This window comes from Sciurus vulgaris, assembly GCF_902686455.1.
Source record: "Sciurus vulgaris genome assembly, chromosome: 12".
In the NCBI taxonomy this organism is placed as follows: domain Eukaryota; kingdom Metazoa; phylum Chordata; class Mammalia; order Rodentia; family Sciuridae; genus Sciurus; species Sciurus vulgaris.
Window position 1 is genome coordinate 102145674 of NC_136473.1, and position 14203 is coordinate 102159876.

Here is a 14203-nt window from a genome sequence, read left to right on the forward strand (position 1 = left end):
TCATTACTACTTATGTTAAAGTTTGTCATGATATTGCCCCCCTCCAAACTACTGGACTTAACTCAAAATTATACCCTTACAGAAGAAAGACTTATTTGCATGAGAGATTTCTCAACAACTATTACATCTTTTTAGGAATATAGACAAAATGAGTAAGTTTTTTTCCAGTACTAGGAATTGAACCTACCTACGGTACTCTACCAACCAAGTTACATCCCCAGCCCTGTTTCCCTGTTTTATTATTATTTATTTTGACACAAGTTCTCACTGAGTTGCTGAGGCTGGCCTCAAACTTGCAATCCTATTTTATTTTTAAATTTTTTGCGGTGCTGGGGATTAAAGCCAGAGCCTTGGGCATGCTAGGCAAGCGCACCACCACAGCGCTACATCCCCATCCCTACAATGTATTTTCTTGCCAATATCTGCAATTTTTACCTTGCAAATACTGAAAAGGAGAAAAATATATTCCCTGCTCCTTTTGCTTCCAAATGTAGTTACTGTCAGGTTAAAAGCAGACTCGATTAATTATCGTCTAATTAAATTCTAACATGGGATAAACAATTTTACCTAGGAAATTTTAGTACATTGATCCACCACCACCAACATAAACCTCAATTTTTTTCATTACCCAGAATTCAGAATAAAAGTATCTTAACATATTTATCCCACACATAAAAGGTACTAAAAGACCAACTTACAGGTCTAATGAAAAGTGAAATGCTGTGCATACTAAAGTTTTCTTGTATTACCACACAAAATCATGGCTGTTATCATTAATACTTCCTACAGAATTTTAGAATTCTAGAATTCTAAATTTTAGAATTTTAGAATTCATTACTTTTCAGAAGGAAAAACAATACTATTTTATAATTCAAAATAATTTTACTGCATTAGCCAAAGAGGAAAAATAAATGAATCTTCCTGAAACATGTTAGCAAGAGGCTTTAGTTTTGTTTAGCATGTAGATGGTGGTTTAAAGAATAGATTTTTGCTAAAAGTAGCAGCAATAAGATTGTGGTTATCAAGCCAATCTTCTTTCACAAAAAGTGGCCATTCCTTTAAGCACTATGTGTTTCTGAATGTTTCTCAGGACAGCTGGCATTCTAACACGACAGTCCTACATGCATCATTTATTATTACTTAAAATCTCAGGCAGGAAAAAAAAAATCACTAATAAAAGAATGGGAAAGCTTTAAAAATAATAAAAAAAAAAAAAAACTTGCCCAGTCCAGTACAGTATTCAGAATTGCTACAAAACAAAGTCCTCTCGACTGTAGGGCTCCAGTATTTCACAGAAATGTACAACTAAGAATTCCATTCTCTTGCTTCAGAAGATCGGCAAATTCAGAACCAAGTCTTAGGCCAACCTATTCCCTCATTATATGTCGGGAATTTGTTTGTTTTGTGTCTGGTCAATGAATCCAGGAGTGCTTTACCGCTGAGCTACATCCCCAGCCTTTTTAAATTTATTTTGAGACCAGGTTTTAAGTTGCCCAGGCTGGCACTGAACTTGTATTCCTCCAGCCTTGGCCTCCCATATTAAAATATAGTTATAGATTCAAGTAACAGACTCGTTTTAACTTTCAAAACATTTCAAGAAAAATGACAAAGTCATATTAAAGTACTCTTGTTAGGGTTGTAGTACTATTACATTACTTCTTAGAAACATGCAGAATAATTTTTTTTAAATAACCTGCTTTGACGTGAACTTGTGTCTTTTAAGCTGAGTCTTACATTTGAAAACTGCCTCAACTCATCTGGTTCAATGGTATGGTAAACAAAATGGGTTCTTAAGCTGGAGACCAAATCAAGTGTAACAGTTAAGAAACTCCACCTTCTCTTCTTATGAGATTCAAATGGTTGTAGAAAAGTGGTGAAAAGACTTCCCAGAACTATCTGGATGTCAATAATGGTTTCTCAAGTGGCTGCTCCCTCTAACTAAAATCATTTGAATAATATGTACATCTCACTTTTTTGGGCAGCAAGTTGAACTCTATGGTCTCTAATATCCCTTCCAATGTGCAGTCTTTACAAACATAATCATTTCGTACATACAAAAACATTCCTACACACACATTATATAAGGAATGAGTATCTTATAACCTGGAAATATCACATAATAGAGTACATTTCCTTGATCACAGTCACATATTTATCTAAAAATAGGCTATCATTGAGCAAGTGCTTCAGAAGCCAGCTTCTGGATCCATATGATCACTTTACTATATTAAAGGAGGAAATTAATACTTATGTTATAGACTCACTAGTCTGCAAAATAAGGAAAGTCAATATTTATTAGAAAATAAAATAACTGTAGCAAAGATACTTCTAAATAACTTCAAAGGAGTTATTACCTTTAAGTTAAAAAAACCTTCCACAAAAGTTCCATTGTATACAAAATAATTGAAACACAAGATTGACTCAATTTTTTTTTTTAAATTACTCTGGAAGTCGTATGAGGAATGTTTTTCTTGTGCTACTTCTGATCCCCTCAATATATACTATAACCGACATAAACTCAAGAATTCAAGGTGAAAGGCAGCTAACTGCTTCACAATATTGTATAGAGAAAGAAAAATTAAGGAGGTCTGAACTTTTAAAAAAAATATAAAATAGAATGTATAACAAGATTATCTTTGGAAAACTGGTATTTTTTTTCTTTCTATTAGAAATAGCAAAAAAATCTTTCCACATTATTTTCCTTCTTCTCCAATTGCATGTTTAATTAAAATACCTTCCAAAACCATGTATGAAAAAAAACTCTAAGCCAGAGATATTTGAATAATTTCTTCCTAAGTGTTTTGGCTAACTCAGTGGCCAAACAAGCGTGTTTAGTATCGGATCGGATGAAGTCAAGGAATAAACAGATATAATTACCAAGACTTAAGCCGAGATGACCCAGCAAAAATCTGTCATTACCTCAGCTATAAGTCTCCCTTCTCCCAAAAAGGGGGGGTGGGGGGTGGGGGGTAGTCCTCTTAAGCATACAAGACTCCCAGTGAACTTCCACAATCCAGCACCAGGAGAGCTAGGAACAGAGTGAGCCATCTGTAAAGGCTGGAGTAGTCCAAATAATACAGCTGTCCCCATATGAGGCAGAATATCCCATCTTCAGTGACAAGAATGGAAACACAGTCCAGGCTTCTAAAACACGTAACGGCAAGTCCAGGAACGTGGCCGGATATAGTCCAGAAATGTCGGCTATGACAGAAAAAAAGGAGGACTGTTTTATTTGTGTATACCATACATATAAGTTATGGTGGGGGATGTGAATTATATACTGTACATCTCTAAATTGCCTCCCAGCCATTCAGAAACCTTTAAGCTGTAAAAAAAACTCAATAATACAAAAGGTGTTCACTATTTTTTATCTACAGCACTGGTTTATTCCACTTAGAAGCTTCACGTGAAGTTTCCAAAGTTTGATGAACTCTCCACAATTACATGACTGCTCACCAAATTCTAAATAGGTACTAGGCCTTTCAGCACCTTGCCTTCTTATTTTAGCAAAATCCCACTTTGCAGCCTAAAATCAAAATAGTGGTAGGTTAAGGATGATAAAATATGTCACAAAATGACCACAATATAAGGTTTTAGGTTACTGAACTACTTAAAGGAGAAGCAGATTAAATACTATGAAAGTTCAGTAATAGGAAAGATGGGAGCAAGAATTTAAAGAAGCTTCATGGAAGATGTACCTTCCAAATTAGATTTTGATAAAGGAATAAAATCTGAAGTAGATTCTGAGTATAAAGAGCACCATGACCAGGGTAGAGGCCAGAGTCAAGACCGATTAGTTCAGTTGCATACAGGGGATCAATAGGAAATAAGGAGGGAGAATTAAAGCTGAATAACAAAGCACCAAAAAGAAGAAAACCAAAAGGGAAAGCTGATTAATTTTATTATAGATAACCACAGTTATAGGTACCTGGAAGAAATACCCAAAAAATGTATCAAGAATGCAACCCCCTCAGAATTTGGGAATTATCCATATACAGCTTAAAAAAAAAACCAAAACCCTAAGAATAAATGAAGACTGAACATAATTACAAAAAAAAAAGACAAAAAATAAGGGAAATGAAATTCTAGGCATATCAATATTGTCTGACATTTTTTACAAGAGTTTACTTACTTGGGAAGAAAAAGATGAAAAATACATATTTAGATGGCAGAGACATACATGCTGACGGAAAAACCTGGAGAATACCTACATTTTCAGGAGATAGGAAGAAAATTAGAAGAATCTGAAGAAAAAGCAGTGAAGGAGGGGAAAGAAGAAAAAAGAAAGGAAAGCAAGAATTAGGAGAGTTCAACAAGAAAAAAACACAAGAAAGAAGAAATTTCAAGGATTGTATAGTATGGTCTGATGATAAATCAGTGTGCTTTTACTCTTTATTTCAACATAACGACTACTATCCTTAATATTGCCCACCAACCCTTACATTAGGAGACAAGGAAGTTACTTTTGCATTCCAACTGGGTTGATGACTCACATTTTTCAGAGGACAGTGCTGACGTGCATACCATTCTTGAGAATAAAAGCACAAAATGACTCCATTGCCCAAGAAAAGGGAAGCCCACACCATAATGTTCCAAATTGGCCTTTTCCGACTATCATTAACAATGAAGTTGAAAGCCACTAAAGTTAGAAAGAAAACAAAAATATGCACAGTTATCAAAATAATCCCTTGATGACCCAAAAAACCCCACAATCCATCAAGAGATGAGCAGCCTCAGATATGTGCTTTGATCATTTAATCATTACACTGAGCATCAACAGTTCATTATATGTATTTAATTCTGGTCACTGGTCCTATAAATAAAAAGGAAGCTTCAGTGTTAAATTTATTAACCAGTAATCAATAGGAAATCAGCAGTATCCAAAACATGGAATTATTAATATTCTAATTTGTTTCTTAAACACCCACTCAAATCATGGTCAGTTTTCCAGGCGGTACATGCTGACAGTATTTATGAATGGGCAAGTTGTTTACATAGATAGATTTCATGATCTATCAAGTTAGTGTTATCAGTGGTCCACAAGAGATAAACCAGTTTATTTCCCTACTTAAAAGTGTAAAACACCTTGAAACAGAGTTTTGTAGAATTACTGAAAGCCAATATTCTATCTGATATATACTACCTTGAAATGTTTATTACTACTCTCATTTTTCTACATTGATTTTATGGTTTCCTTCCTAATTTTCTCTTTCAGCATAGTACCCAGGACTCAAAGCATCCCAAGATACTCACTTCCAAAGAACATGAAGAGCACAAAGAGCACGGGGTAGAAATAGCTCAAGCAAACAGCGAGGGCATATTCATGCACCACAGCAGATATGGCAAAGACAGCCAGCATGGCAGCAGACTTGAACCTCTTCGAGAAAAACTAAGGTGCAAAGAAAATATGTAGAAGTAATTTTAAAGTTTTTAGGTAATTCAAACATGAAATATATAAGACATTATTACATGCTAAGGGCACCTAGAATATTTATACTTGACTTCCTAAGTTTATTCCTTGGATTAACCCAAATCTCTTAAAGTAAATACCTGTTTTATTAAAATGAGGCATTTTCCAAATGTTCAACGATCTGAACATACTTTTGAAGACATTAATTTTTAATTAAATTAATTGAGCTTATATTTGTGAGTTACCATGGCTAACACAGTTTTCATATACAAAGAAAGACATAAAATTTCAATCTTTAGAGCAATGATGTACTGTGAAATGGAGCAGGCATCCTCTCTAAAGCTAAGATTTAGAAGGGAAAAGGGACTTGCCTTATCCCATACATGAAACCACACACAAAAGATAGAACTAGCACTCAAATACACTACCATTTCCACCACAAGAAGTTGTCACTTAAATGATGCCCTTATTTAACAACAGAAACTATAATCCAGAGATACTAGTTTTAAGCAGAAGAGTTAAGATTACATTTCATCAGCCAGGCATGGTGGCATATGCCTATAATCCCAGCTATCTAGGAGGCTGAGACAAAAGATTGCAAGTTTGAGGTCAGTCTCAGCAACTTAGAGGGATCCTGTCTCAAAATACAAAATAAAATAAGGATGAAGATCAGTGGTAGAGTGCCCCACTATCACAAAAGTTTTAAAAAAAAATCATTTCATCAGTCTAAATACATTCTACTCCAAAGAGTGTCTCACAGACATATGTCACTGATGAGAGAGATGTAAATCCACACACAGGTATTCATTTTTAACAAAGAAGCAAAACTAAATGAAAAAGAGCTAAAAAGAGACTATTTGTTGGAAAAGAGATTCATAAGAAGTAATCCATTATTGGTGATCATGAGCAACTAAGTATAACTTCTGCCAGCCTGAACAATACTTTGTAGGAAAGAATCTCTGTTTCTTAAATAACATGAGCTAACTCTTGCTGCTTACCCAGAGAAGGTCCTTGTAGGCATAGTAGTATAGCCAGTCATGGACCACCACATTCCAGGTCCTATAATAGTTAGAGTATGATGTGGAGTTCCACCAATCCTAAGAAGGAAAGTAAAGGTATAAAATTACATACACACTCACAAACCGCTCTAAAGCAATACCTCTGAATGGAACATGCATACGTGACACAGAACGAGAACATACTCTGAAAAACTGCTAGTCCATAGACAGACATCAGAAAAATCTTAAAAGGCATTGTTTATTAGTATTCAGTATGACATTATTCTAGTGTTACATATGATTAAGTCCCTAGAGTCATTTTGTCTCATCATCAAATAAGTTATGATGGAAGATACAGAAAATACAGAATCATTTAAATCTCATGTTCACCTAAACAGCAATTAGCAAAATTCTTCCCCATCTTGCTAAAACAATGTGAGGTCACAAAGACTAGACTGAGTGCTGATACTAAAGAGTTGGGACCAGGCATGGTGGTGCACACCTATAATCCCGGTGGCTCAGGAGGCCAAGGCAGGAGAATCACAAGTTGAAGGCCAGCCTCAGCAATTTAGTGAGGCCCTAAGCAATTCAGTAAGACCCTGTCTCAAAAAAAAAAAAAAAAGGGCTAGGGGTTAAGAGCCTATGAGTTCAATCCCCAGTACAAAAAAAAAAGAGTTGTTGGGGTGGTATCAAAATGGCAACACTTACACAAGAACTGAGATGATGGTTACCTCCAAGTACTGGTGTCCCTTTTTATATCTTTAAAAAAATTTTTTTTAGTTGTAGATGGAATTCATTCATCCATCCATCCCTCCATCCACCCATCCATTCGTTATGTGGCACTGAGGATTGAACCCAGTGCCTCACACGTGCTGGGCAAGCGCCCTACCACTGAGCTATAACTGCAGCCCTCCCTTTTTAGGTTTCTTTTTCCCAATTTTAAGATCAGACTAACAGAATCGGACATATAAAATTTGCAACACATACTGCAGAAAAGAGTGGTAGACTTTGTTGCCAAAACAGCAAACAAAACGCGAGGGTAGCATTATGGAACACTATGAACCAGTCTGGCTAGAGCTTAACTCCAACTTCAGAAGTCTAAGAATATTTATAAGCAGACTCAATACCTTTCAAAGTAAAGAACGGGAAAATTAATTCTTTCATAAACTGCTAATTTACTGAGGACTCTTACGGAATGAGACAGCCAATTTCAAATGAATGAACAGTCACAATGCCCTCTGGACAAATGCTGTTCTACCATAATCACCAATATATCTTCATATGATCCAGCAGATACCATATGCTATATTATAGAAGCAGATGTTAGAAGCAGAAGAAAAGATGAGGCTATGTTAATTAATCTGTACCTGAATTGCAGACTTAATACTGGTAAATTTGTGGAAAAGAAAATTATTTCACAATGTTTGTGTCAAAGCTGGTTAATATCAGCCAACAGCATTCAAATACTTAACAATGAGGAAGTAAATAAAATAGGAAGAGGAAGATGAATCCAAATGTATATTACCTTATAAAACATCCTGTCACCAAAGCGTAACATCTCAGCAAAGGCATTGAGCCAGCAATGCAGAAAAGCAAAAAAAGCAAGGAACAGTATCAGCACACCTAAAAATAAGATTAACAATATGAAGTAGTCTTTCCAAATAGCTCATGTACCAAGCCATTAACTCTGTCATTTTTCTGTAAAATATCTGTTATTCTAGTTTACCTATCTCAGAGATGAAACATACTTTTTTTTTTTTTTTGTGGTGCTGGGGATTGAACCCAGGACCTGTGCGTGCAAGGCAGGCACTTTACCAACTGAACTATACCCCAGCCCGAAACATATACTTTTAAAAGTTAATATTTTTTTAATTTTAAAAAGCGATGACTTCCTTTTAAATGAATTTAACAGATAATAGATAATCCAGTATATTTTAAAGAAATATCTGGATACATGGCTTAACTTGGTATCCAAGGCCTCTTAAAACCTGGCCCCCAGGACATCCCCCTAAACCAACTATTTAAAACTGGAAGATTTTGCTCCCCCTACTTCTATGGGACATCTGGAAATTCTGGAGACATTTTTGGTTGTCACGACTGGAGGAGTAGGGGTTGTACCACTGGTATCTAGTTGTTAAGAGGTTAGGAAGCTGCTAGACACCCTATAAGAAAGCCACCCCAGAGAATTATCCAATGTAAAATATTAATACAGGTTAAGACACCTCAGTTTACACTTACTTCCAGTAACTCTCCAGTGTTGTAAACACCATCCATAACTGAATTTCTGCCACCCCAAAATATTCGAAGCCTTTCCATCCATCCCACTCTCTGACAGACCTTTCCACCCCTTCTCTGCAGGCAAACACCTACCTGTTTTTCAATACTCAATCTTAAATAGCATCTCTAGTATGAAACAAAGCCCCAAAGCACTTTGTTTACCCAATTTATATAGTAAGCTTTACACTACATAGTAAAACATCCATTGACATGTCCGCCTCTCTCATTCACTTAATCAAGAAATATTTATAGAGCATCTACTGTGTGCAAGACAACAAGAGATTGACTGACTAGCTTTAGGACCTTACTAAAGGAAGGTCTGGTGAGGAAAGCATCCAAGTATGCAATACTCATCCAATCATAGCGACAATTCTGACTTCACTGACATTAAGTCTTGGGCATAGTCAGAGATACAAGAAGAAGTCTGTGAGAAAGGGAAAGGAGGAGATATGGTAATGACAAAACATTACCAACATTTAATGAAAAAAAGAAAAAACATAATAAAACAGAAAACTAAAAAAAAATTTAATGAATGAAGAAGAGGAGGAAGTTAAGGAAACTATAAACTGAAAGATCTCAAAGGATAAAGACTATGTATGTCTTGTTCACTGCTGAGTCCTCAGTATTTGGCACATAGTAGATACACATATATCTCTAGAAAAATAAATGGAATGAGTGAAGTTAAGAGATGGAGGTATGGCTGGAAAGAAAGGAGAATAAGAAGACATAATGCCAAGTGAGATTTCAAAATGTGGTCACAGCATCCCACGAATCATGGAGGTCAAAGTGGATAAGGACTAAACCATATGCTGGGTTTAGAATCAGGAGGCTACTAGTGATTTTAACAAAGGGTATTTTAGTAGCCTGGTGAGACAAAGAGCAAGATTATAGTGAACTAAATAGTGAAAAGGAAGGTAAAACAAAAATGTGGACCATCCACCATCAGAGAAAGCAAAACTTAAGTGAAAGGCAATAGATGAATAGAAAAATTGGTCTGAAACTGGAAGAACACTTCATTTTTGAGATAGAAGGAAAAAAGGTTACTTAGTTAAGATGGCAAAAGTGTATAGATACATTTATAGGAAAAAGGAGGAAAATCAAAGGTACTCAGAGGCAGTGGCTGTATTCCTTTTGCACTATGAATGATCACATTGACAAGGACCCACCATACCTGGCAAGATGGAGTTAAATACACACAGGACCAGAACACGAGCACTGAAGGGCTCCTGTTTGATATTCTGAAACAAGGGGGCGCAGAGTCTCTCAAAGATGTAGTACACGTAAAATAGACAACCAAAAACCTGGAACAAAACAAAGATAATTACATTGGTGGCTGGATAAGAAAAGATGGAGCTTATGTTTCTCTTCCAAAATAAAGTACACATGTGACCCTTGAACTACTGTTTCATATATATTCCAATTAGCCCTGGAATACAATTGCTAGCCTGGGTGAGGCGGTGCACGCCTATAATCCCAGCTACTCAGGACAAGGTTGAGGCCACCCAGGCAGTTTAGATAGACAGTGTCTCAAAATAAAATTAAAAAGGACCAGGGTGTAGCTCAGAGGTAGGGCACTTGCCTAGCACATGTGAGGCCCTGAATTCCATCTCCAGTACCACAAAAACAAACAAACAAAATGGATACTCAAGCTTAGTCTCTATCATAACTTTTATTAACCCTTTACCAAATGACATTTTTAAAAGATCATCCAAGAACTGTTTTTCCTGCTACATGAAGCCTATAACAAAAGAACTTATAAATGGATATTTGAAACAATTTAAAATGGAATCTTCTGGAATTTATGATTCTCATAATGGGGTGAGAAAGGAGTGAAGGACCACACCCACAAACATATACCTCCCCATCCCAAAATACAGAGAGGGGGAAATTAACATAAATGCTTACTGAAATAAACAAACAATTATTTCAACTAAAATAATAATTTCTTTTCCTAAAGAAAATTACTTTTGATGTTGGCAAAACAAATACTATATATACTATACTAGAGATAGTTTAAAAGATTCCATAGTCTCAAGAGAAAGCATTCTTAAACTCCTCATTGACATAAATTTACCAACATTTTGAACAGATTAAAGTATAATAAATAAGAATCCACATTTTCCACCAATCAACACACCTTAGGCAATTAAAACAATTTACCTGTGCAAACTGCATAGCAACATAACCCCATCTCACAGTGGGAGTTCTAAAAAAAGAAGAAACAAAAGTTTTCTAAAGTATATAACTGAATTTAAATAAAGACCTTCACGATTAGTATTTTCTCACATAGAATAACATTTATGGGCTGGGGGAGCAGCTCAGTTATAGCACAAGGCTCTGAGTTCCATCCCTAGCACCAAAAAAAAGTTTAAAATCATTTATGATCATAAAACATTATATAATTCTGCCAAGAATTAATATTATCGTTAGACTGCTAGAATGACCATTTGAGGCGTCCCATACCAGAAGAAAAAATGAGGACACATTCTGTCTTCTCTGGAGCCCTACAAGACCTGGCCTCTGCCTACCTACCCATCCGCACTCCTCTATACCTCCAATGTGCACAGTTCTATTTCATTCTACTGTTACCTGGGATAGCTGTCGCGGTAGATAAGGGTAGGAGCAAACAAGAAGTACAAGTACTGGTTGACTGTGGGTATTGGAACCGTGCCTAGAAAAGGAAAACAGTATTAGATCAGAGGCTCTTTGACTTCTCCCAGCAAAACTAAAAGGGGAAAATAAGGAAGTGCAGGACAAAAAAACATGACCTCTTAGCTCAAGTTGTTTCCTCCTGATCTCCTAAAACAACCTAATCTTATATTAACTGAACATTACCAGTCTAAATTATTCCTGTGACTGAGATAATTTCCAGAGTGTGAAACACTGAGCAGTGCTTGGTAATCATTAGACTTCGGTAGCTTCGCATTATGGACTGTTACCAGCAGCAGGCACAGATGTAATGAGGCTAGTAACAGTCTAATGAGAAGTTACAGAAGAGTCTAAGGATCAATTTTTTAAAACTGCAGGTACAAGGACAATCGGGAAACGGTCTTCCAAATCAGCACTGATCCATGCATTTAAAACCAAGCATCATCTCTACAGAATGTAACATGCCTTCCCAGTGAACACACAGGCTGAAATACCCTATGACTGATGGAATTACATACTTGACTTCTCCTTAGCTGCATGCAGTACCCGGGGCACGTTTTCTCTGACAAATGAGTGAGCCTTCATTATCAAACGAATCTATAAAAGGAGGAGGGAAAAGATGAATTTTCTATCCTCGTATCGTCTTGTCTCCTATAGTACTGTTCTGGGTTACTTATATTCACACAAAAGAACTTCTTAATTTCATATATACCAACCCAACTTTACTTTTATTGAATAAAGCAAATTTAAAAACAAACAAACTTCTAGAGGACATGTAATCACTCAAATTATTTTGTACCTAACAGCATTATTACAGGTAGAATATAAGTTAAGAAATTAAGTCTGTTCAATCTGGGGGTAGTGGTGCATGCCTATAATTCCAGTGACTCAAGAGGCTGAGGCAAAAGGATCTCCAGGCTCAGCAACTTATGGAGACCCTATCTCAAAATTAAAAATAAAAAGGTATGGGAATGTAGCTTAGTGGTTGAGTACTCTTGGGTTCAATCTCCAATACAAAAAGAAAAAGAAAGAAATTAAGTCTGTTCAAAGAAATTCTGAAATAGTCTTTTTCATTTGTCAAATTAGTGCTATATACAATATACATCAGATAATTCTGAAGGGTGTATAAAAAATTAAGATAAATCTCTTCCTTAGATGGAATATAATGAGTCCAACACTTCAAAAGTGGAGTTACATAAATATTACAAAAATACAAAAAAATTACAAAAATATTTAATAATCTAGATGATTTTTACAAAAAGTATTTGGGAAAAGTTTAATTCATCCAGAACAGTTCAATATAATTTATTTCAATTACTAAATACCCACAGAACACTGAAGCTAGAATTAATTTTTAAAAATGAGATGATATAGTTTTAACACTTAAATTCTACATCTACTGGCACAGTGTCATATATGAAACTTTATCCAAGTTAATACAGCTAAAAACAATAATACCAGTATTATATCATTATTATTATTATTATTTAACTAAGCACAGCACCCTGTGGGGTAAAACTAAATCCTTACCTGTTCAAGTATAACAATGAACCGAGAAGCTGGCGGTAGTGTGTATGCTAATACAACATATGTTGGTCCAAACCCTAGAATTCCAAGCTGGAAGACCATGAATATCAAGCCATGGACAAAAGAATAGATCACTGGATGAGAACTCTTGCTGTAACCATTGGCCCAACGTTGAAACAGGAAGTAGGGAATTGAAAGTGTACATAGGAACATGATACACCATGTCCAAACAACAGTAGGAAATTTACCAAAAGCATAAGACAGGAGATTGAACTCAAGTACCAGTCTGGAAAAGAAAAACAGAGAAGTTAGTTTTTAATATGTGCCGAATTCAAAACTTTCAGACCCCAAACTTTAAATACTCACAAACACTATAACATTAATACAATGACCATAATTACACTGGATATAATGGTTCTGCTAAGCCATATTTTAAGCCCCTTTTTGTATTTTATTTAGAAACAGCATCTCCCTGAATTTTTTAGGACCTCAGTAAGTTGCTGAGGCTGGCTTTGAACTCACAATCCTCCTGCCTCAGTTTCCTGAGCCACTGGGATTACAGGCACCGTGCCAGCTACGTTTGATTTTTATATTAGAAAGAAATATCATTTTTTTAACCTTAAATTACATCAAGCTATCTATTTTTAGCAATAATCTTAAATATACACCTTAGAACAATTGAAAAATCATATATACAAAATCCTCCTGTTTGAGAAAGTTGCCTAGTAATTATTGATCATGGTCTATTAAAATTGAGCACTTTTAAAATAAAAGCAATGAAACTTCTAATGTTAGTTATACTTTTCAGGAGAAAGGAATATCATCCTCAAATCAGCTGCTTTTTAGTTAAACTACCCTTTACCAAGATTGAGTGATAATCCCCAACTTCTCATGCATCAACTAGCCAACCACCCTTTGTGTTCTTACCTTCCTTCATCGATGTAATCTACCACAAGTGTGCTGAGGATAAAGAGAATGAGGAGGGCAATAAACATGTGATATATTGTTCTGATGTGGTCCACTTCAAACAGCTCACTGTAAGTGTAGTTCAAACAAATCAAATTAGAAATCTATACTTGATTTTAAAATATCACATAGTAAAGACTTTCTAAAAGTAGTTTAGAAATGCTTAATTCACCTTTCAAAAACATCTCAAAATATTAATCCTAAGGTACAAAGACAATGAATGACAAGACCAAGATAAAAATGTAAGATTCTCAACCATTCTTTCCAATAAAATGGTACTGCCTTCTAGAAAACAGCATGAATGCCAAACACTTAAACAAATGGTCTGCATTCTGTAACACCCATGAGAAATGACTATTTTCTAGATAAGCAGAGT

At 35.5% G+C, this 14203-nt stretch overlaps 1 protein-coding gene across 1 annotated transcript in view; it reads right to left on the minus strand.

Moving 5' to 3' along the window:
* Positions 1–1072: 1072 nt before the first annotated feature.
* Positions 1073–14203, minus strand: part of SOAT1 (sterol O-acyltransferase 1) — a 54277-nt gene continuing 41146 nt past the window's right edge. The window contains exons 6-16 of the mRNA XM_079105946.1: positions 13789–13896; positions 12865–13147; positions 11853–11931; positions 11275–11356; positions 10846–10891; positions 9857–9986; positions 7934–8031; positions 6409–6507; positions 5254–5389; positions 4494–4639; positions 1073–3201 (exon numbers count right to left, since the gene is read on the minus strand). Of these exons, the coding sequence (XP_078962072.1) occupies positions 3145–3201; positions 4494–4639; positions 5254–5389; positions 6409–6507; positions 7934–8031; positions 9857–9986; positions 10846–10891; positions 11275–11356; positions 11853–11931; positions 12865–13147; positions 13789–13896 (1264 nt within the window). The 3' untranslated portion in view covers positions 1073–3144. The remainder of the gene's footprint in view (positions 3202–4493; positions 4640–5253; positions 5390–6408; positions 6508–7933; positions 8032–9856; positions 9987–10845; positions 10892–11274; positions 11357–11852; positions 11932–12864; positions 13148–13788; positions 13897–14203) is intronic.